A 21,360-nucleotide genomic window follows, 5' to 3' on the forward strand; every position below is an offset into this window, starting at 1 on the left:
TTACTTTTGGGACTATAACTCCCAGAATACTACCATGTTCATGCTACCTGGGGCATTCTGGAAGCTGTTTCAGAAAACAAGCAACCTTTTCTAAGATTTGGAAGACTCAGCATATTAGGTTATCCTTTCCTGACTCTGGTGTCTTTGAAGTACATATCCTAGCATGTCTCACCATTGACCATGGTGGCTAAGGGATGATGGAAGTTACAATCCAAAACATGTTGTGGACACCAGGATGGAAAAGCCTACATTAGATGTACTCTAGTCCATTACAGTGTCAGCATTCTATGGGAAAAATAAAGACATAGGCAACAGGAGCAAAGAGTTTATTGATGCTTATTAGCTATGCACTAAGTGATATGAGGCACACAAGCTGAGCAGAGAAATTTCAGAGAATGAGGGTGCTTCCACACTAGAGCCCATTAGCACAGCTGAGGCAGTGCTTTTCCATAAACAGCTGGAAGTGGAATCTTAAAAACAGATTCCAAACAGTACTTTATATATCACTATATATTCTAGCAATGTCTTCCCCATGAATAATCAGAAGTAGGGTCCATTCCAGCAAAGGTCCCTTCTAATACTATTTGCCAGTTTTACTGCTTTGTGTTTATATGGGCTGGCAGATTAGGACTGGATAGACATTGTCCTTATATTAGTTTCTCTTCTTACTGGGAGAGGCATTAATTACTTATTTCTTAAGACCATTCTCCCTCCCTCTCACTTTTATCAATGCTCAAATTGCACTTTCATGGCACTATAGTGCCATGAAAGTGCAATTTGAGCATAGATGAAAGTTACGTGTTTTATTTGAACAGCATACCACCAAAGTGGCCTGAAGCAGCTTTATTTTGGCCTGTCTGTATTCCCTATATTCCCTATGGTCTTACCAGGATTGTGGGGACCCTAGCAAGGTATCCTCTGGGGATGTACAGACAGTCCTAAAGTGCTTTTCCTGGCTTTGGTTCCCAATCTGTCTGTCAATCAACCAATAGTTTTATTTACCTGTGGCACAACATCCATTTTGGTAATACAGTGTACAGTCTGTCTTTCTGTGATTTTTCTCTTCTCAATCAACCTAGTGCTCCTTTCTATTACTGCCCCCATTAGGCTCTCTTCAGTTCTCACCCTGATGGTCTTTCTCTCCCATACCTCCTCTCCTCTTCTCCTGTACAGAGTGGAATACTCAGTACCCCATCAGGCACTAGCACTATCATTAATAACCACATATAAACACATACACCAGTGGCATCTCTAGAGATAGTATCACCTGGTGTGGTAATTCATTGACCTCCTCCCATTACCACACCATACAGTGTTCTTGTGCTAATGTTACTCATAAATTGTATTTCCCAAATGTCACTGAATGTAATGGTAATAGTTGTGAGATAAACAACCAGCACAATTAAAATTATACTTTTAAATTACAATATCATACATACAGCCTAAATGTATTTACATATACATAGTTTCATGTGCTTCAAATTAAAATTTGGTAAAATGGGATGTTTTAAAAGATTTTTTTAAAAATAAAAATATATTTTTGAAATTTGAAATTTTAATTTTAAAAAACCCTGTGCTCCTGCCTTTCTCCTCCCACAGAGACTCATCCCACTCACACCATCTCTTTAGCATTTTAATGCAGCACAGGTGAATGCCACAGCCTGTTTCTGCCAAAAGGCAGATGTTTGAGGACCAGTATTGTCATCCTCTCTTTGGGTGTCACCTGGTGTGGACTGCACCTCCCACACTCCCCTAATGACACCACTGACACACACTAAGATCCTGGCATTGGGACAATTTAGAGAAGCTATTCAAGAGATAATTCAAAGGATACCGATGTTAAAAAAATCTCCTATCCCAAATCAAGGGGATTCAATAAACAGACTAAGGGGTGGCCTGCAGCTGCCTCCAGCTGTGCCAGAGGAGTTTTGTGATGCTGTGCACTGTGTGGAGTGGTGCATGGCATCATGCTGCCATGGTGGCAGAGTCAGGGCATGTGTTGTATGGATGGCACCCTCCGCCCCCAAGCCAACCTTAATGGCCAGTCTTCACAGCCCCTAAGTCTGCAAACAGGGAGCCAAAAGCACAGAAGTCCCTCAGAAATTTTGAAGAGTCCATGCTGGACCTATGGGCACTGAAAATTTATTTCAGTACACAGTTTTGGTAGATCCATATATGATGTTGTTATGTGCCTTTAAGTCACCTTCAACTTATGGAGTAGCTATCATTTTTTTTCTTGGCAAGATTTATTCAGAAGTTTACCATTGTGTTCCTCTGTGGCTCAGAGAAGGTAACTTGCCCAAGGTCACCGAGTGGGTTTTTGTGGCTGAGCAGGGATTTGAATACTGATCTGAGTCCTAGCTGAACACTTTAAACCACTATACAACACTGTCTCTAATGGCAGAACTATACACCAGGTGTCCAAAAACATAAGGCAATAAATCAGAAAATATAGGAATGTGATAGACTAGCAATGAGGTGATTTGAGTGCATTGTAGGAAGTGAGTGAATAAAGGATGACAATTTCAGAGGAAACAGCTAGTGTGGAAGCCCCCATAAACAAACAAACAATCAAACAAACAAAACCACTGGTGCCACCCAGACAGCTGCAGGAGATAATCCAGTGGAATATCCAGTTGGTGCTAAAGCCATCTCTCTGTCCCATCAGCAACAGCACAAAACATAGATCAGTCCGTGGAGTCCAGTGTCAGAGCTTGGGATCTGCATATCAAACAAAATAATATCATACATACAGCCTAAATGTATTTACATATACATAGTTTCATGTGCTTCTTAAGCAGTCAGCCTTTGTAAGATCAAGCTTCCTCAAAGGAAAGAGAGAACTGTAGATTTATGGTCAGGTGCTTTTCATAATTCAGAGCGTTTGCTGAACTACTTGTGTGCTGCCAAACAACTTTACTTCCTCATTTTAGGTATCTGCTAAATGTTTTCCAAATGCTGCAAATGCTTCTCCAGAAGCCAAACCAGAGCTGGTTTCCACAAAGGGGTTTGTCTGTTTATGTCTGAGATGGGCATTATATAGCCCTTTGGATGCTGTTGGACTGCATCCAGAGTGTGGGCTGCTGGGAGCTGTAGTTTAACAACAGATGGGCAGTGGCATGGGTCCCATTCCTGGCTTATATAATTAAAGAAGATTTCACATGCTCAGGCATTTACTTTCTTTGTTAACAATTTCAGTCCCATAGGAATGCATTGGCTTCTTTGCCCTTTGTTGCTGAGAAAAAGGAGAACGGTGATCATCCTGGTCAGTCATGCTACAAACAGATCGACTGGGGATTGAAAAAAAGATGTGGCCACCAATTTGGCTGCTGCTTATTAGAGAACATTTTCTTCCTGTGTTAGATCCAGAGCTTGGGAAAATGACAGCTTTAGATACAACTTCCATGCTAAATGGTAGATTCTGGCAGTTACATTCAAAGCCATAACCCTTCCAAGCTCTGGTAAAATGCCAAAGCAGCAGTAGGAACTCCTACCTGGACACCATCAGGGGAACTGTTTGTCTCTCCAGAGATAATTGGTTTAAGAACTGGCAAGAGGGACAATCTGGAATAGGTGACAGATGGAAGATGGAGCTTCCCTGTCATATGAAATTCCCTATATTTCTGAAGTTCCAACTGTTGTCTTGTTTTATATAAGCAACAAAATAAGAAGGAATTGGCATGTGAATGCAAAAGCAGAGCTTGGAAATGTTACTTTTGGACTACAGATGACAGAATCACCCAGTCTTAAAAGTAACTTTTCAAAAAATAACTTTTTTTCTGGAGAAATTTCAGGTTTTGCAGAAATATATCCTCCCAACAGAAAAAGAAATTGGGACAAAACATCCCAGTGAGGTCTGGGCATGTTTCATCACTCCAGGAGGCTGACTGACTAGAAAAAACTGAGAGAAACAAGGTCACAGGGAGGCAGTGAAATGAAGCAGCTGGGATCCAGGGAGTGTATCATATACCAAAATGATATATCAGGGATGTGAATGTGTGGCCCTTCTACCACTTTGGCCTAAAATTTTGTAGAGTCCTACCCAGGATGCTAAGGGCTTGTGGGAGTAGTAGCCAAAGCATGTGGTGGACCAAAAATACGTAACCCCTGTTTTAGACAGGGCCATTCAATCCATGTTCCCATTTTTTCAATGTGTTCCTTTGAACTGGCATCATGCTTAGTTACATCAGGGCTTTGGAGGTGCCAAAGTTCAGCTCTCTGATACTAGTCATCAAACCATAGCAGACTCTCCAGGACAGATTGGGGTCACCACATGGAGGAACCTATGTAGAGTCTCAAAACTAGCATGGCAGTAAAAGGAAGCGAAGTAGGGGGGCAAAGAATGAACAGCACTGTGAGATTGGAGAACTCCTCCCTCAAAACTGGTTATTCAAGCTTCCAAAATTCTGAGGCATTAGAGTGCAACTCCCAGCAGCCTTAGTCAATATAACCAATAATGAGGGATGCTGGGAGCTGCAGTTTAACAACATCACAATTGGTATCGACCCATTCTGGCACCTCTTTGCTACTTACCCTTAAAGGAAACTGCATCCCCTTTTCTTTGTCTTTGTGGGTTGTGGACAGAGAACTGCCCGGATGGCCTCATCAAACACTGTTTTCAGGCCACGCTGGGTCAGTGCTGAGCATTCAAGGTATTTCACTGCATCTGCAAATAAAGAAAGTCTGTGAGGCTGCAGTAATTTCCTTGTGGTAGTTTTGCTTGCCATCCATGTTTCCACCTCAGTACATGGTATCCACTATTATTGCTGTTATGATCATTAGTTTTATTCTGCATTTATATCCTGCCTCTCCTCCAGTGAGCTCAAAGAGGTGTATGTGACTCCCCTCCTTGTGGCTTTTTATCCATAACAACCCTATGAGACAGGGTGGTTTGAGAGAGTGTGTGACCTAGAGAAAGTTATGACTCCAGTGGGGACCAGAACCTGGATTTCCCAAGATAATTCAAACCCCAGCAGTGCCTAAAACCTAGGGACATAAGGATTTAGGAGAGCCCTGTTGGATTAGATAAAAGAGCAATCTAATTCAGCATTGATTATCCCACAGAGGTTAATTATGACAAACTTACAAACAGTCTTTTTCTCATTATGAAAAGTGGTGCCCAAATTCAGCTGCCATAGTGTACGAATACAATAAAAGTACTATACAACTTTAAGTACTATTAGTATGGTCTGTTTTGGATATACTATCCAATGAGAGCTGGAAAACCCCATGTTTGCCTTTTGGTTGCCATAGGTTGGAAATGACTTGAAGGCACACAACAATATACTATCCTGACCTATAACGAATGAACATTTGGCTGAAAACTAAGCAAATATAGGATGCTTAGCACACATCTGAGTGCTTCTCAAGGTAAAGCAGATGCTCCTGCAAACTAAGACAACTAAAAATGGATCCCTTTGACAGCTTCATTTGGGATTCAGATACTAGGCAAAAATTCTGTGCTCAAAATGAAAGGATTCTTTGTCTCTATGGAAAACACTCAGGGCAGGAAAGAGAGGGGAGGAAGGAATGGGGCTGAAAGATTGACATGTTTACCTTCTAATCCAGAGGTGGGCAACTCTCAGAGACTGATAGCCCCCTGGAGGACCTTGTTGCATGCTATTTCCACCAGCCTCAGAATAGCCTTCTCTATCAGAGAGCTCTGGTGTCACAATAAACTACAGTTTCCAGAATTGCACACCATTGAGCCATGGCAGTTAAAAGTGGTGTCAACCTGCAATGCGGATGCAGCCAAATATGCAGACCATGGTAGCCATCCAAGTGACTTTTCCTACTCTAGTGGTACTTAGCAGCTGAACTATGCCTGAATTGACCAATCGGAAAATATTTTAGGGACAAGAACATGTACCTTTGTGTCCAAGCACAATATCTATTCTCTCTCTCTCTCTCTCTCTGCCTGTGTATCTGAAAATCTCCTTGGAACTGCAGTGGAAATGGAAAGATAACACCTCCTCCACCTAGGAAAGAATGATTTGGTGTGGGGTGTGGGGAAGGCCTGAAGAAAGAACTGGTGCAATACTGTACTAGCAGATCTTTGCTGGTTAGCCCCGGATGGCAGGGCAAGGCAGGAAAAGGAAGCTGTGGTTGAACAGCACTTCAGCTGATAGCTCTTGAAGTGGGGGAGAGAGAGAAGAGAGGAATTTATTAATAGCAGTAATGCCAATTGTAAGCAGTTAGAAGAACTACTAATCAAGGGACCATCATAGGATGGTGCTGGCAAGAAAACAGGCAAGGAGGAAGTAATAGAGATGACTGAAGTTACACAAGGTGTGGAGAAATTCAATTTGTAGAAAAGTTACAGAAGATGTGGAGAGAGTGGATAAGTAGCAGTTTTTCTTTCATGCTTATAATATTCAAATCCAGGGATAGTGTCAGCCACTAATTTTAAATGGTGGAAGATTCCAAACAGATGCAAGAACGTACTTTTTCACTCAGGTCATAGTTAAACATAATATGTTCCTGTTAAATGTTAGCAGTGGCCATGTTGAATAGTTTTAAAGGGAGACTGGAGACATTCATGGAGGACAAGGCCATCAAAGCCTACTTACCAAGACAGTGATAGATGATCTCCAATATTGGAAACAGTATGCTTCTGTGTACCAATTTCCTTGGAAAAATAAATAGGAGGGTGTTGTTGCATTCACACCCTGCTTGGGATATTGTTGGCTTGTGTAAACAAAACACTGGACTAGATAGACCATTGATCTCTTCCAGCATGACTGTTATGTTTTTCTAGGGCTGCCTATTGCCTGCTTCCATCAGAAGGCTCCTCTGGCACTTGGTCCCCTGGATTGGGGTCCATCCTTTCCTTGGCTCACAAGTACAAAAATGCTGTTCAAAAATGACATGTATATGCAGGCTTTCCTGACTGGTCAGTATAGCGTAGGGTAGGATAGGGATTAATGAATTAGGTTTTTAAAAATCTGTATGGAGTAAAAGCAGACACTAAAGAGAACACATTATCTGTAATTAAGATATTTGTCCTCTCATAGTGGGATTTCTGCACAGGTACAGTGTTTCTACAATCAGACTTCTAGTTTTAGTAAGTATTTACTTTTCAATGACAAATCACAAAATAAAACATACTATATGCAAGATATACTGTAATGGACAGTCATATGACATGAAAAACAGATATCTTTCACTATCTCCAGTAGCCCCTTTTCAGAATTTGTGATAGGCAAATCACAATGAGAGCCAGATTGTTTGATCTGCTGTATCATTTGTGCTAGTCTACTATCAGTACCAGTATGTATTAAGCTGCGTCTATGCTGGAAAATTAATGCACTTTGACACCACTTTAACAATCATAACTCAGTGCTATGGAAATCTGGGATTTCTAGTTTTGGAGATACTTAACCCTCTCTGTCAATGAGCTCTGCCGCCACAATGAACTACTACAAATCCCACTATGGAGCCATGACAGTTAAAGTGGTGTCAAATTACATTAATTCTGCAGTAGCAGCAGCCTGAGCTTCATTTCTTTATCCACATAAAACCTAGATGGATGAAAAAAATAAAACTGATATAAACTGGTACTCAAAGTAGAGTGTCACACATGAAATTCCTAGATCCTATGAGTTACTATATTAAAGAAACTACTCTCAAATTTGTTTTTGAAAATATGTATTTCTGGATGTGTTTTCCCCCCAGAAAATATGTATTTCTGGATGTGTTTTCCCCCCAAATACAAACTGCTTTGATCCCAAAATGTGTACCTATAACTGATAATTTGGAAAGGTTACTTCATGGATCCTTGAGCTCATGATTTTCATCTAAAGGAAATGCTGATCAACCATTGGATCACATAATTATGAATGCTGATTCTAGGAGTTGCACTTCACAAAAGTATCTTTGCTGAGCTCTTTGCCAAGATGCCCTTTTAAAGTTTCAATTGATCCAAGTTGAATCTGAGCAATCTCCCTCCCACACAATCACATACCTATCTCTTTGGCCAGTGCAAGTCCTTGTGGATATGTAATGGGGGCCAACTTCTTCTCCTTGAGCTTCTCAATGGTATCTTTGTCATCCCGGAGATCCAGCTTTGTGCCCACAAGAATCATGGGAGTGCTGGGACAGTGATGTCGTACCTCAGGAAACCACTATAGGAAAATTGGAGATCATTCTGTGTCAAAAACCTGTAATATATAGATGCTGACTGCAAGAAAAACTGTTCTTGGAAATATAAGCTTATATCAGGGATGGGAAACTATTGGGGGCTATTATTATAGCTACTGCTGTTGTTGTTAGTGTGTTTCTTTATATAATGCCAAAAATCTACATTGGCCCCTCAGGAGATTTTGAAGGGCTGAAACCCCACACACTGCACTCCTCCCTCCTCAAAAACACACACACAAAAAGCCTCCCAATTATCCCGAATGTCTGCTAAGGGGTATATAGGGCAATTTTACCAGACTGTTTTACTTCTGTTAAGCTTCTTGGTTTTTTTGTTTGTTTGTTTGTTTTAAACGGCATCTTCTGGACCTAAAAAGGACCCAAGGGGAACAAAACTCCCAGCCCCAGAGAGCATTATGGGGTGAAAACTTAATAAAATAGAACTTTGGTAGGACCCTGGAGGCCATAAAAATGGTGCTGGGGGCTGTATGAAGTCCATGGGTCACACTCTGTCCATCCTAGCTTATATTAATGTACATATTTATATGCATAGCCCACGACAACCTGCATGGTGTAGTGGTTTGAGTGTTGTACTGCAGTTCTGGAGATCAGGGTTTGATTCCCAATTCAGCCATGATACCCACTGGGCACGTCATAGTCTCTCAACCTCAGAGGAAGGCAATGGCAAACCTCTAAATAAATCTTGTTACGAAAACCTCATGACCCTTAGGGTTGTCATAAATTGGAAGCGACTTGCAGGCACACAACAAAAAACAAGCATGATTCATGTTCATATCCTATGTACTTTCCCCCTCCCCCCTTTTTCTCCTCTTTTAATTTTTCCCCTTTTTAGTAACCATATTTTTCAAAATTGATTTTTAAAAATGGATAGAAAAATAAAACAAAAACTGGTATGACCTCTAGAAAATCTTATGAAAGAGAAGCAATTTCTACCTGGATCATCAAACCAAGTTGTGTGTAATTCAGAAACTTGTTTGAAGTACAATTTCTGCAATCCTGTAACCAAAATAATCACTACTCCTGCTGGGTAGCAAGTTGTACAGTCAGTCCTCCCTATCCATAGAATCTGCATCCATGGATTCCACCATCCATAGCTTGAAAGTATTCCCCACCCCACAAAAAACAAAACGAAAAGCAAGCCTTGACTTTGCCATTTTATATAAGGGACACAATTTTACTACTCCACTGTATATAATGAGGTTCTGGAACCAAATGCTAATGGATACCAAGGGCCCACTGAAGTTCAAAAAAGTAACTCTTCCAAGATCTCCAACAGTGCCCAGAGTCTAAAGAATAAAAAAATACATGCTGAAGGGCTCTGTACTGTAATCAAGGTCACAGATACAAATCTCCATATGTACATATTTTTTTAATTTACACACACACACACACACACACACACACACACACACACACACAGTGTTTATATTACAATAAGACAAAGATGAAGAACACTGCAGGTCATATCAACACTAGTCAACATAGGTAATGGTGAGCTATAACTGCCCTCAAGTCGGTTTCAATCCATGGCGACCCTGAAGATGAGATATCTCCACGACTCCTTGTCCACCACTGGTCAGCTTAGCTCCTGCAAAATCATACCTAGCATTTGCCTTTCTGAGCATGTCTGCTACTTGTCTCGCCATCTTTATTTCTTCCTATCCCTCTGTTAGTGTTCTGATCCTACCTGCCTCATCATAGGGTTTTTCAGGTGAGGGGATTAAGCAAAGAGGACCACCTCCACCTCCCTGTGCACAGTGCTAACAAGTGTTAGCTAAGGTATCACTGCTGTTCTCTCACTTTAGTGACACCCACCACTACTGCTGCTGCCTAGTAGCTATTTGTTATGGATCAAGATTGACTCAAAGGCAGTTAACAACAACAACAACAACAACAACAGTTTAATTTAATTAATCTGGAAGGCCAGATTTCTGCCAGCATTGTACTAAGGTGCACAAATATGAAAATGTTTAAATATTCATTTAGGCAACTGATCTGAAAATAGGGCAGAGGTGGGGGGAACCATAAGTGCTAAGCTGGGGATGGCACAAATAGTCCTGTGTCCTGCAATGGAAAGAGACATGTCTGCTCCTGCCAACAATTTCACTGGCTCCCTGAGTTGCTATAACAATACTTTTCTCCACCACTTCTCCCCAGTCTCTTTCCTTGGGAGAGGGGGATTTCCTTCCTTATTGTGGATAGGGTGGCCATGGAGACTTCCTCTGCCCCTGTGGTGTGTGCTGCTTGATCTTCCCATGCTGCTAATAGCCTGCAGGAAAGCAAACAGAAGCACAATGCAGGTGCTTTTTTTTTAATTCCTCCTAGACTAACAGCATTGTTTGCTGTGCATTTGTGGGGAAAGAATGAATTTAAATTGCGAAAATGATACAGGCAAAAAAGGTAAAGCACATCTCCTAATTACTGAAGCTCTCGTCAAAATAAAAGCTCATCTTGCCTATTTAAAAGCAGCAAAAGAACAATAACAGCAAAAATTGCAATCCAATCAATTTAATAGGTCATAGATCTCTGGATACAGTGATTTGCACCAGATCATAGTGTTCATGAGTCCCCTTGCTTTATTGATGTCCATGCCCTCTTTGTGGATAGCAGACTCCGTCTCTCATGAACTCCCACCCCTCCATACCACTAGGATCTATGGACAGAAGAGATACAAGAGAGTCACCAACAAAGAGCCAGGAGAAAGAAAAAAGGAGGGATAGAAAGAGCACCAATCAGGTCCTGCAGATACTGATGAATGACTACTTCCATCCTATCCTACATGTTTTGGGTCCAGATTACCTACAGGATCACTTTCTCCAATATAATCCTCCCTTTACGCTTAAGTCCTCTGATGGACATTTACTCCAGTCAGCCAAGACTAGGTTGGCAACTGTCAGCCTAAGGACTTTTTCTTCAGCTGCCCTTAGACTGTAGAATGACCTAATGGAAAAGATTCAACAACTGAATACAGTGGTCCCCCGGGTTACGAAATTAATTCGTTCCGCGGTTAATTTCGTAACCCGAAAAACCTTCGTAAGCCGAATTCCCATAGGCGCTAATGGAAAAAAAGCCGCGGCTCCGCCGCGGCTCCATTTAAAACAGCGCCGGGGTTTTTTCGTAACCCGAAAAAACCTTCGTAACCCGAAACAATAAATCCCTATGGGATTTATTCGTATCCCGAAAAATTCGTACCCCGGGTAATTCGTATCCCGGGGTACCACTGTATGCTGACTGAATTCAAAACAACATTAAAGACCAGTTTCTATCGGCAGGCTTACTCATATGATTTTTAAACTGTGAATTTTAAATGATGAATTTTAGATGTAGATTGTTTTAATCTGTGTATATTTTGTCCTTTTAAATTATATGCATGTCTTTTTAAATTCATATGTATTTTAATTGATGTGTTTTAACTGATGTGATGTGTCTGTTAATTTTTATCCCCTGCCTCAATCCATGGGGAGAGGCAGGTAAGAAATAACAACAGCAACAACAACCACCTTATTATTGACCAGGCTGGCTAAGGCTAATGGGAACTGGAGTTCGATGGCATCTAGAGGACCATGTGTTCCCTAGGCCTGTATTAGTAGCTATGATGGTGTGAATTGCTCTTTATGATGGCTTTTAAGTCATGAGTTTTTAAAACTTTTATATATTATTTTTAGAATTCAACAATAAGAGTCAAACCAATCCCTACCACCTAATTCCCTCAACATTAATATTTTAATTTATAATCATATGTTAAATGCAGTCATGTACATATACATTCTCAAAGGGATCTTATAGTACCTTTGAAACTAACTGAAAGAAAGCTGTTTGCAGTATAAAGCTTCTGTAGATTGGCTCCACTGCATCTGATAAAAATTGTATCTAATCAGATCCAGTATATAAAAGCTTAAGCTATAAGCATATTTCTCTAAATTAGTCTCTCAGGTGCTACAAGATCCTTTTCCATACTGATACAGACTAACATGGCTGTTTCTTTGAATAAATTATCAGATAACTCATAAATGATGTACCCTCCTGCCCTCCCTGCCCTGCCCTTCCATAATAGATTGATTTTAAGTCATAATGGCAAAAGCTGGTCAATTTCAAATACTGGTCTTTGGCCATTCAAATGGGTGCCATGCCTGAGACATGGACCTAGACCAGGAACCTATAATTTCTTTTGTAATTTATAGCTGGGGTCAAAGCATTCAAAGTCACCATATGCCTTTCAGGCTGCATCTAGTACCTAGATGGAGCATGATCAACCTCATTCTCACATGCCTTGCACAGCACTTTCTCCTCTGCCCAAACACAGAAGACCTCACCTTTGCGCGGACATTTTCATATGATGCAGGGCTGACTAGAGAGAAGCAGATGAGAAAGACATCCTGTAGATTAAAAAGAAAAGAAAATTACATTTTAACACTCACACATCTTATAAGTGACCAAAATTACAGAATGCTTGCCCAAGGGCACAAAAGATGTCCCTCATATGCCATCTTTGTAATCCTTGTAGCAGCCCTGATAACAGTTATTGTGTGGGGAAAGCGCCTGCCCGCCCCCATAGTACTTATCTAAAGCTTCAGATGCAGTAGTGGCTGATCCCCCATCCCTGGTTACATAGCTCTGTAAAACAGCTTACCCTTGCAGAATAAAAATCATGAAAAACCCATGCTCTTGATTAAAATCATTTTCAAGGCCAATAGAATTTGACATTATTGCTCTTCAGAGGCAGGGCTAGTCCTACCATTAGGCTGAAGTGACCTACTTCAGGCAGCCAAATCCAGAGGACCTTTAAAGAGCAGCCAATTGTCAATTATTTTATATATTATTGTATTTTTACCTCCACTAGGGTGTCTGTTGGATTTACTGCCTCAAGCACAAAAATACAAGATACCAGTGGCAAATGACTTGGGATTCATGAGTTCAATGAAAACCCTTTCCCTTTTCTTTCACTTTGTGCTTTCCCATTGCATCTGGCCATCCTATTCTTTTATGATATTGATATCCAGAAAGGCTAATGCATTCCAGTGTTCAGAACTTAGTGGAAACTCAGTGGAACCTCTCTCACCTCTAGGATAGGAAAATGTAGCTTCCAGGTTCCATGATCCCATTTCTCTGGTCCTTGAAGCTCCCATAGCTCCTCTGTTCCTGTAAAAGCACCTGCACCAAAAATGCCCAAACCATGCACAAGTGCAGCAGTTTGCCCTCATGTGCTCTCCAGAACATCTCACACACCTTCAAACCTATTTCATTTGCTGTTTATTAGCACCAAATTGTAACCAGAAGAGACCTGATGTGACATTCTCTGCACAGGTACAGCCCCTGGTAGAGGGTCAGTTGGAGGGTATGGAATGATTTCAGTGGCTCACAACTCCCTCTATTTTGGACTTCACTTTGTAGAAGCCCCTGACTCTGTTAGCTAGGAGTTCTGGGAACTGAAGTCCAAAACATCAGAAGGATCAAAATGGAGAACCACTGTATTACTTGTGATAAGCCAGCCCTGTTGCTTGTTCTGCTGACTAGTGCCCTGCACTTCCTCCCAGAGTCATGCTCTGTTAGAACATGGGATCTTAAGCACACACTAATATTACAAGACCTTCATGAAGGATCTGGAGATGTTCCAGGCAGACATGAGACAAAGTCCAGAAAAAATGAGTAAAGTTAAGAGGAAAAAACTCCTCATAGTGACCCACCGTTTGAGGATAGGAGAGAGGCCTCAAGCGGTCATAATCTTCCTGGCCAGCTGTATCCCAGAGTCCCAGGTTTACAGGTTTGCTATCAACCATCACATTGGCAGAGTAGTTATCAAATCTGTAATAGATGTTTGTGTCAGCTTCTTAATGTTTTAAGAAAGATAGCCAGGTTAGTCTGTTTTAGCATAATGAGGAAACAAATAAAAAAAGGGAGTATCTAGTAGCACCTTTGAGACTAATTGATTTATTTTAGCATGAGCTTTTTGTGGATTTCAGTCCACTTCTTCAGATGCAGTGATTAAGTACTATATTAAGCCACAGCTATTTAAGAATGATTACATAGCTGGGGCAGGACCAGAAAGATGTAAAGTATGACTTTGGCAATAAATCTTCAATAAGTGTTTGAAACAAGGATTTTTGTCTTTACTGTGGGCTAGATCTGAAGATGTTAGCTGCCTATAGCCACCTTCAGCCTCAATTTTTGGGAAAGGGTGAAATATGAATAAAATAATAGAAAAATTTACTTAAAGGACCCTACTCCCTGCTGCAACCAGATATGTTCCTTGTGGAGAATCAGGGGGCTACTGTCAGATGGAGTAGATAGGAGTGAAATTTTTATATCCTCTGCATTTTTAAGCCCGCTGACCCAAATGGAATTTCTTGGACTAATTGATGGATCAGAACAAAAGCTTGGAAAATGAATTCTGAACAATTATCCTTTGTATTTCTTCAAAGGTTGTGGTGTAGTTCCCAGGTTAAAAACTCTGTACAAAATGCCTAGTTATTTCAAAAGATGTATAGTAAGCCAAATTGTGTCCCAAATGCCTGACAAAGAGATAATAAAGATAAAGATATAGATGATCAGAGGGGGAAACCACACATGCTCCAGTAAACATACTGTTGCAATGCCCAAATTATTCAGAGTGTCTACCTCCCACTATACTTACACAGTTGGGATATATTCTCCAGGGAAGGCATTTGTGGTATAGCTGATCAGGAGGCAGGTTTTACCCACAGCTCTGAAGAAAAAAGAAAATGTACATGGGGGATGTTATTACAATTCTTGCTAAGCAGAAGGTGCCCTTGGACATAGCAACAGGAGTGCAGAATATATGGAGAAAATGAAAGGGATAGTTCCCATTGTTGTTGTTGTTGTTGTTCTGTACCCTCTCAAGTAATTTCCGACTTATGGCAAGCCTAAGGTGAATCTATCATGGAGGTTTTCTTGGCAAGATTTGTTCACAGGGGGTTTGCCTTTGCCTTTCTCTGAGGCTGAGAGTGTATGTTACAGGTTATGCTTAATAAATATCAATATTAGACTTTCATAGAATCATAGAATCATAGAATTGTAGTGTTTGAAGAAACCACAAGGGCCATCCAATCCAACCCCCTGCCATGCCATCTGGCATGAGGTGCAAACCATCCTTTGCCAGAAGTCCCCCCTCATGGAACTGCAGCCCATGATCCAAGAATCCAAATTGTTCTGAGCAGCACCATCAGCAGAGCCAGTTGTTTACATCTACTATTTTCCTCTACCTTCCTGGACCATGCCCTTCAACAGGGAAAAGAGATGAGATGACAACCTGGGCATCCATCTCCTTCAGCTTCCTAAACAGAGCCTGATAATCCCTTCTGATATTCTGAAGGCTGTGCATTGCAGTATCATTGGTTCACACATGAACCAAAGAAAGGAGTAATGGTCAGTAGGGTTGACACTTGTGGGATATTTGTCTTCTTGCATAAGACAGGAAAGCTGGAGAATTCATACTGGAGAATTCATTCTGGACAGGCTAGAGTTACTGTGGCCTTGACCTTTTGTTCATCTTGGGAAAAACCAAGCATTATTCTAAAGGCAAACTGGAAATTGCCTAATTCCCTTCCCGGCTGCTGAGAAGAAAATAGCTGCATTGACTGAGAGCAATCTGTGCTTAATGGTCTTGTTTACTCCCATGGAATGGAGACCTGACTCAGACTGGTGTGTTCCCCCCATTGTGAGGTCGCCTGCAGAGACAATGGCCAATCTATCTGGATTTGGGTAAATATCTATACTGACTGGCTTTTTGTCTTGGATACCCAACCCCATTGTTTGATTGTGCTCAGATCACTTAAGTGCATTATTAGAACCTGAGGGCATGTTCACCTCTGCCTTTTGCATGCCCATTTTAAAACAACAATAACAACATTAAGGGCTTGTTTTGCACCACCCAAAGGTGTTCCCTCACTCTTTGGAGCCCCCCCCCCCCCCCCAAAGTTAGGAAGGGATTAAAAGACAGATACACAGAGAGACATTCACACATTTTGGAACCAGGTAAAAGTTTACTACAGTAAAAAATCATAAATTATTTAAATTATTTTAAAACCATATGTTAAAAAAAAACATTTAAAAGCCAGTAAAGGGAAGATTCAAAACTCACACAATCCATCATAAAAGTGAACGGTGCTGATGAATGAAAATGTTTGGATTATGTTACCAAACTGGAGCAGTTAGGAGAACCTTTGGGTTGCTGTTTGCTTCACAGTTTGGGTGCCAGCACTGAAAACACCCTACTCTGTGTATTTACTAGGGATGTGTGAAGAATGAACCCCAATGTTGTTGTTTTTTAAAAAAAAACCAGATTCTCCAAACGTGAACCTTCCAGAACTGAGTATGGACACAATCACCCTTTCCAGTTTGGTTTTGTATTTCATGATTGGTGAAACATTCTCCTGAGAAAGGAAAGAGATTGGCAACATACTCACATTTTTAAAAAAATGCAAATTTTGAAAATGTGTATGTTGCCATGTTCTTTCTTTTTTTCCCCCCAAGTATTTTACTAAAATGTGCATAAAGATACTTTAGTCAATGGATGCCTACATCCCAAAATATGGACAATTAAAAATTTGTGTATAAAATGTGCACATTTGGAAAACGCACACAGAAATACAGTCAGCCCTCCTTATCTATGGATTTGTTATCCATGGATTCAAACATCTACGGCTTGAAAATATTACAAAAAAGTATAAATTCTGAATAGCAAACTTTGAATTTCCATTTTATATAAGGGACACCATTTTACTCTGCCGTTATATTTAATGGGACTTGAGCAGCAACAGATTTTGTTATCAATGAGGGGTCCTGGAACCAAACCCCAGCGGATAACAAGATCCCACAGTACAGACATTCTTCAGGGCAGTGAGGAGAAAAGTCTACATAGAACCAGGGCAAAAAACCCCAAGAACTTGATCAGATCCAGTTTGAATGGATATCCATCCCTAGTATTTACAGATCATTCTGCTTTAAAGAGCATGGCATTGCACAAGAAGGAAACCAGCTACATGCAAGCCACTGCCCACCACTGGACATTAGAAGTGGTGATATTGATCTTCATGCTCTGAAAAAGTTCATCAGTGCATTACCGTGTTTTTAAAATTAGCAACACTGATTTACAAACAGTATTATATTGTAAAGCAGACAGCATGGCTGATGGTCAGAAATGATGGGAGTTGTAAGGAAACAATAACTGGAGGCCACCGAGTTGGCGAAGGTCTTCTTTGATTTGAGTCCATCTTATGCACTCTTGACTGCAAAATTAATCCAAGGGCATCAGTTCAATTTATATGCAGATAAATATGTTTTGTATTAGGCTGAAATTTCAATATTTATTTACAGTTGTTTCCTAGCAAATGATTGAAAAGCCCTATTTCTTTTTCCTAACTTACCACATAGAGCCTGAAAAAGTTAGACTTTTATTTTGTTCTCACTACAGCTCTCAGAATCCCCAATCATCATGGCTGGGGGCTTGCCAAATTGCAATCCTCTAAACTAATATTTCTGAGTTCTGTGTCACCAACATACTAGTGGCTCTATATTTATTTATTTATTTATTTATTTATTTATTTATTTATTTATATATAAAGCTGCCTTATACTGATTCAGACCATTAGTCTGTCCAGCTGATAATTACTTATTTGAATTGGCAATTGCTTTTTGGAGTCCCAAGCGGAAGTCTTTCTCATCCTTTAACCTTTGTAACCACTTCCTCCTGCTCAGGAGGCCAGTGCTTGCTCTCTCTTTCTTGTATATAAATAGTATCTATGTGCGTGTAGACTTCTTCTTTAGGGACTTTTTAAGAGGAGGGACTGTTTAGATGTGGAAGCTGCAAATGTTGCTTACTTTAGTCCTACCGAGTTGACATAATTACAAAAACTCCCAGGATAGGAACAGGTTTAAACTTCTCAATGATTTAACACTGTCTTTGAATTTATCTCGTCCTGCCCCTCCATGTTTTTTTTAATAAGGAATTGTTCTCTAAGCAGGTTCATGCACTAAACCCACCAACAGACAGGAAGTTCAGACTGTGTTCCTTTCATGTTTACTAAGAAGCAGGTTTCATATTGAATTAGGTATACTATAGACAGGGGACCTTCCACGATACACAATTACAGCACTATGAGTCCACTTTGACTATCATGGTGACATCCTGGGGTTTGTAGTTTGGGGAAGCACTAGAATCCTCTGGCTGAGTGTGTTCAGTAGTCCTCCCTAAACTGCAAATCCCAGGATTTCATACGATGGAACCATGGCAATTAAAATAGAACCATAGTGCTATAATTATGCAGTGTAGTGTGAAAGGGCCTATGGGTGCAAGGAAGTAATATCCACAGGCAAGCTGAAATAATTTCTTGAACTGACTTCAGCTCATGGAAAAGAACATGGTTTTGAGTCACAGCCAGAGAACATTGTCAGGAAGGAGATGAACAGTCTTTGGCCTTCCAAATGTCTTCAACCCCACCATAGGCTATCCTTGTAAAATGATTTTGTGTTTCCTATGGCTTATTTACAGAGGATTTTTCTCTCTGTGTTTTTGGACAACAGCTCCCTAAATCCACCAGCCAGCATGACCAATAGCTGTTTTGGCCAATGGTTGTTACCAGGCTACTTTGGGTGTAAGGGTGGGGCTATGCCTTTGTCCTGCTGCACACTTGTCCCTTTCTCAAAGTGTCCACCACCACTGAAAATATCCCTCTCCACTACTTGCTGACTAGAGGGAGGTTGGACGATTCTGCAAGCTACAATTCCATAATAGGGAACATTCCCAAGTCCTGCTTGTTTCTTTCAACTAGCATGGTGGCATCAGACTGTGGCTTCCTCTAGTCAACAAGTAGTGGATGAGTGGAACACCCTGAGAAAAGGAGAGTTATGCTACAGGCTAAAGGTCTCACCATACACACAAAGGAGTCTGGTGGCAAACCCCAAACCCACAGCCTCCATGGCACAGCCAAATTTTACTTCTGGAGTGGAAATTGTTGGTGCAGGGCAAGGTATTCCTACCAGGCCTAACCTCTATCTTGAGCCACAACCTCCTGGTCTCTAGCCTATGCATACAAACATAAATAAATGGTTATTCCAATTCTCTCTCCCCAGGTTACATGTCTTAAGACTCCCAGAGAGCACCTGTTTTGGGTTAATGCTTCCAGACAGATTTCCCAGTAGAGGCAATTGTTTTCATAGTACCCCATGCAAACTGAACAGTCACATATATTCTTCACCATCATCAAGCAGAGAAAGCATGACCAAGATGCAAAGTCACAAACACAACAGCTGTATCTGCTTTATTTCATTGGGAGCTTGCTTCACTGTCCTAGGTTTACCATCCATTAATCCTACAAATGCAACTATTTTGTTTCATACCCTTGAAGGATCACAGGCATGTTTCAAAGGAATGTGAAACATCCATCTGGCCAACAGTGTACAAAGTAATCATGGATCACTCAGCAAGGGACAACAGTTTTCTGTGTGCTGGCCCTGATAGCTCTGCTATCAGTGATAGTTCTGCTGGAAAACACCACAAAGAAATAAAACTCATTCCAGTCTAGCATTTAACTGAAAGCACTCTTCATGTTATATTTTGTTAAAGGTTATTCCCCGCCCTTGCTGGCCTAGATCACTGTTCCCTTTCATGTTTGCATGGTGGTTTCAAAAGAGAGATGGACAGACTGCGAGAGAACATGCAACTTAGCTGATAAGTCATCAGAGGAAACAAATAGTTCATCCAAGGGCAGCTCACTTCTTCCTTCATTCTCCCCTGTGCCCAGAGGAGTTGTACGTACCCATCTCCGACCACCACACACTTGATCGCTTGCATATCTGTGGCCTATCGGTGTTGTGGTGTTCACTGGGTCTCTGAGACAAAGGTAACAGCTCACCAACGTTGCCGGCAAGAAGTCTTCTACCGTTATAGCAAAACTGAAGCTAAATTGAACAGCAGGTTGTGAGTTAGGGAGGAAAGGGAAGAGAGAATTTTTCTCAACCCGCCCACTAGTCCTCGAGGCAGCCCTGAATATTTGCTGGGGGAAGGGCCTGCAGCTTGAGAGATATTTCTCCCTTTGCACACTGCAGATGGCTAAACACTTCCTTTTTCATCACACTATGTGGCTTCAGTCTTTGGACACTAAGAAAGAGGTTGCTATGCAGCTTCTGCACAGGATGAAGAGCCATCAGATGAGCAGAAAGAGAAACACTGAAAGAGATCCTTCCCTTCTTCCTCATTGTACTTCAGTTGAGGAGAAGATTGCTTAGGAGAGTTGTTTGTCATCATAGCTGTCTGCTTCCTAGCTGTCTCCAAGGCCTTGGTGAAGCAACAAAGAAAAGACACTTTCTTCTCATGTCAAATAAATACATAAATAAATAAATATTTATAAAAAAACCCTATTACATTAGCTCACTCTTTAACATTGTCCATTAAAAATGTAAATATACTACAACACTATACATATTTCCATGAAATACAGGTGTGGCCAACTTTCTGTATGCAGATGGGGTGCACTGATGTACCTGGAATGAGTTGAGAGGTTCATCCTCCCACTGCTGCCAACAGATTTGCTGCTATTGCCATTTTTTGCTACTGCTGTTTCTGCCGCTGTCCAAATCCCAGTAATTCTGCTAGGAAACAAGACACATATTCGGGTTATAGACCGCCCATTTGGGGCGGTTTGCACCCGCCCCTTTCCCTGGTGTATCGGGGCCTCAGTGTGCAGAGCGGCAGCCGCTGAGGCCCCGATCCGCCGCTTTTCAGGCTGCGGGGAAGCAGCAAAACGCCGCTTCCCCGCAGCCTGAAAAGGGGTGTTCCTGGGGCTTCAAGCCCAAAGGACACCCCGCGGCGGCAAGGAGAAGGAGAAAGGGGCCGCTTGGTCCCTTTCTCATTTAGTCTGCTGGGAGCAGCCGTCTGAAGGCTGCGCCCAGCGGACTAAACCAGGAAGAAGCTCTGAAACGGAGCTCCTTCCTGCTCCGTGTTCAGGGCGCACTAAGCGCCCTGGCGTGGAGCAAGGATGTCACGTCCGTGCCGCCCCATCTAGAGGCGGCGCGGCCGTGACGTCCTCATGGCGGTGGCCATATGGAAGGGCCGCCACCGTTTAGTGCATGACGAGCACGCACTAGGGTTAGGGCGGTGCGGAAGCACCGCTCTTTTGTAACCCTAGTGTGTGCTCGTCACGCACTAAAGTGCCGGTCTGTAACCGGCCATTGACAGGATCACAATTG

At 41.5% G+C, this 21,360-nt stretch overlaps 1 protein-coding gene and 1 long non-coding RNA gene across 5 annotated transcripts in view; one reads left to right on the plus strand and one right to left on the minus strand.

Annotated features, from left to right (window-relative positions):
• The window catches only part of LOC149311888 (uncharacterized), a 42,863-nt gene that overhangs the window by 12,655 nt on the left and 8,848 nt on the right, over positions 1-21,360 (plus strand). The window lies entirely within an intron of this gene.
• Positions 311-20,116, minus strand: LOC149311889 (ras-related C3 botulinum toxin substrate 2). Its single transcript, XM_089528109.1, has 7 exons — positions 19,932-20,116; positions 14,789-14,860; positions 13,842-13,959; positions 12,471-12,533; positions 7,964-8,123; positions 4,534-4,666; positions 311-2,721 (listed from the first exon to the last, which is right to left on the minus strand). The coding sequence occupies exons 1-6, from the start codon at positions 19,964-19,966 to the stop codon at positions 4,536-4,538; spliced, it is 579 nt and encodes a 192-aa protein (XP_089384235.1). The 5' UTR covers positions 19,967-20,116; the 3' UTR covers positions 311-2,721; positions 4,534-4,535.

The sequence above is a fragment of the Sceloporus occidentalis genome, unplaced genomic scaffold (genome assembly GCF_023333645.1).
Source record: "Sceloporus occidentalis isolate IW3139 unplaced genomic scaffold, rSceOcc1.0.p SCAF_5, whole genome shotgun sequence".
NCBI classification, from domain to species: domain Eukaryota; kingdom Metazoa; phylum Chordata; class Lepidosauria; order Squamata; family Phrynosomatidae; genus Sceloporus; species Sceloporus occidentalis.

What these genes read in the sequence shown, in the direction of transcription:
- LOC149311889 (XM_089528109.1), bottom strand. Translation starts at nt 19,966, where the DNA reads ATGCAAGCGATCAAGTGTGTGGTGGTCGGAGATGG. An exon ending in ATGAAAATGTCCGCGCAAAG is followed by an intron (nt 8,124 to 12,470) that starts GTGAGGTCTTCT and finishes ATTTTCCTATAG; the next exon opens with TGGTTTCCTGAGGTACGACA. An exon ending in TGCACTGGCCAAAGAGATAG is followed by an intron (nt 4,667 to 7,963) that starts GTATGTGATTGT and finishes CTTTATTTGCAG; the next exon opens with ATGCAGTGAAATACCTTGAA.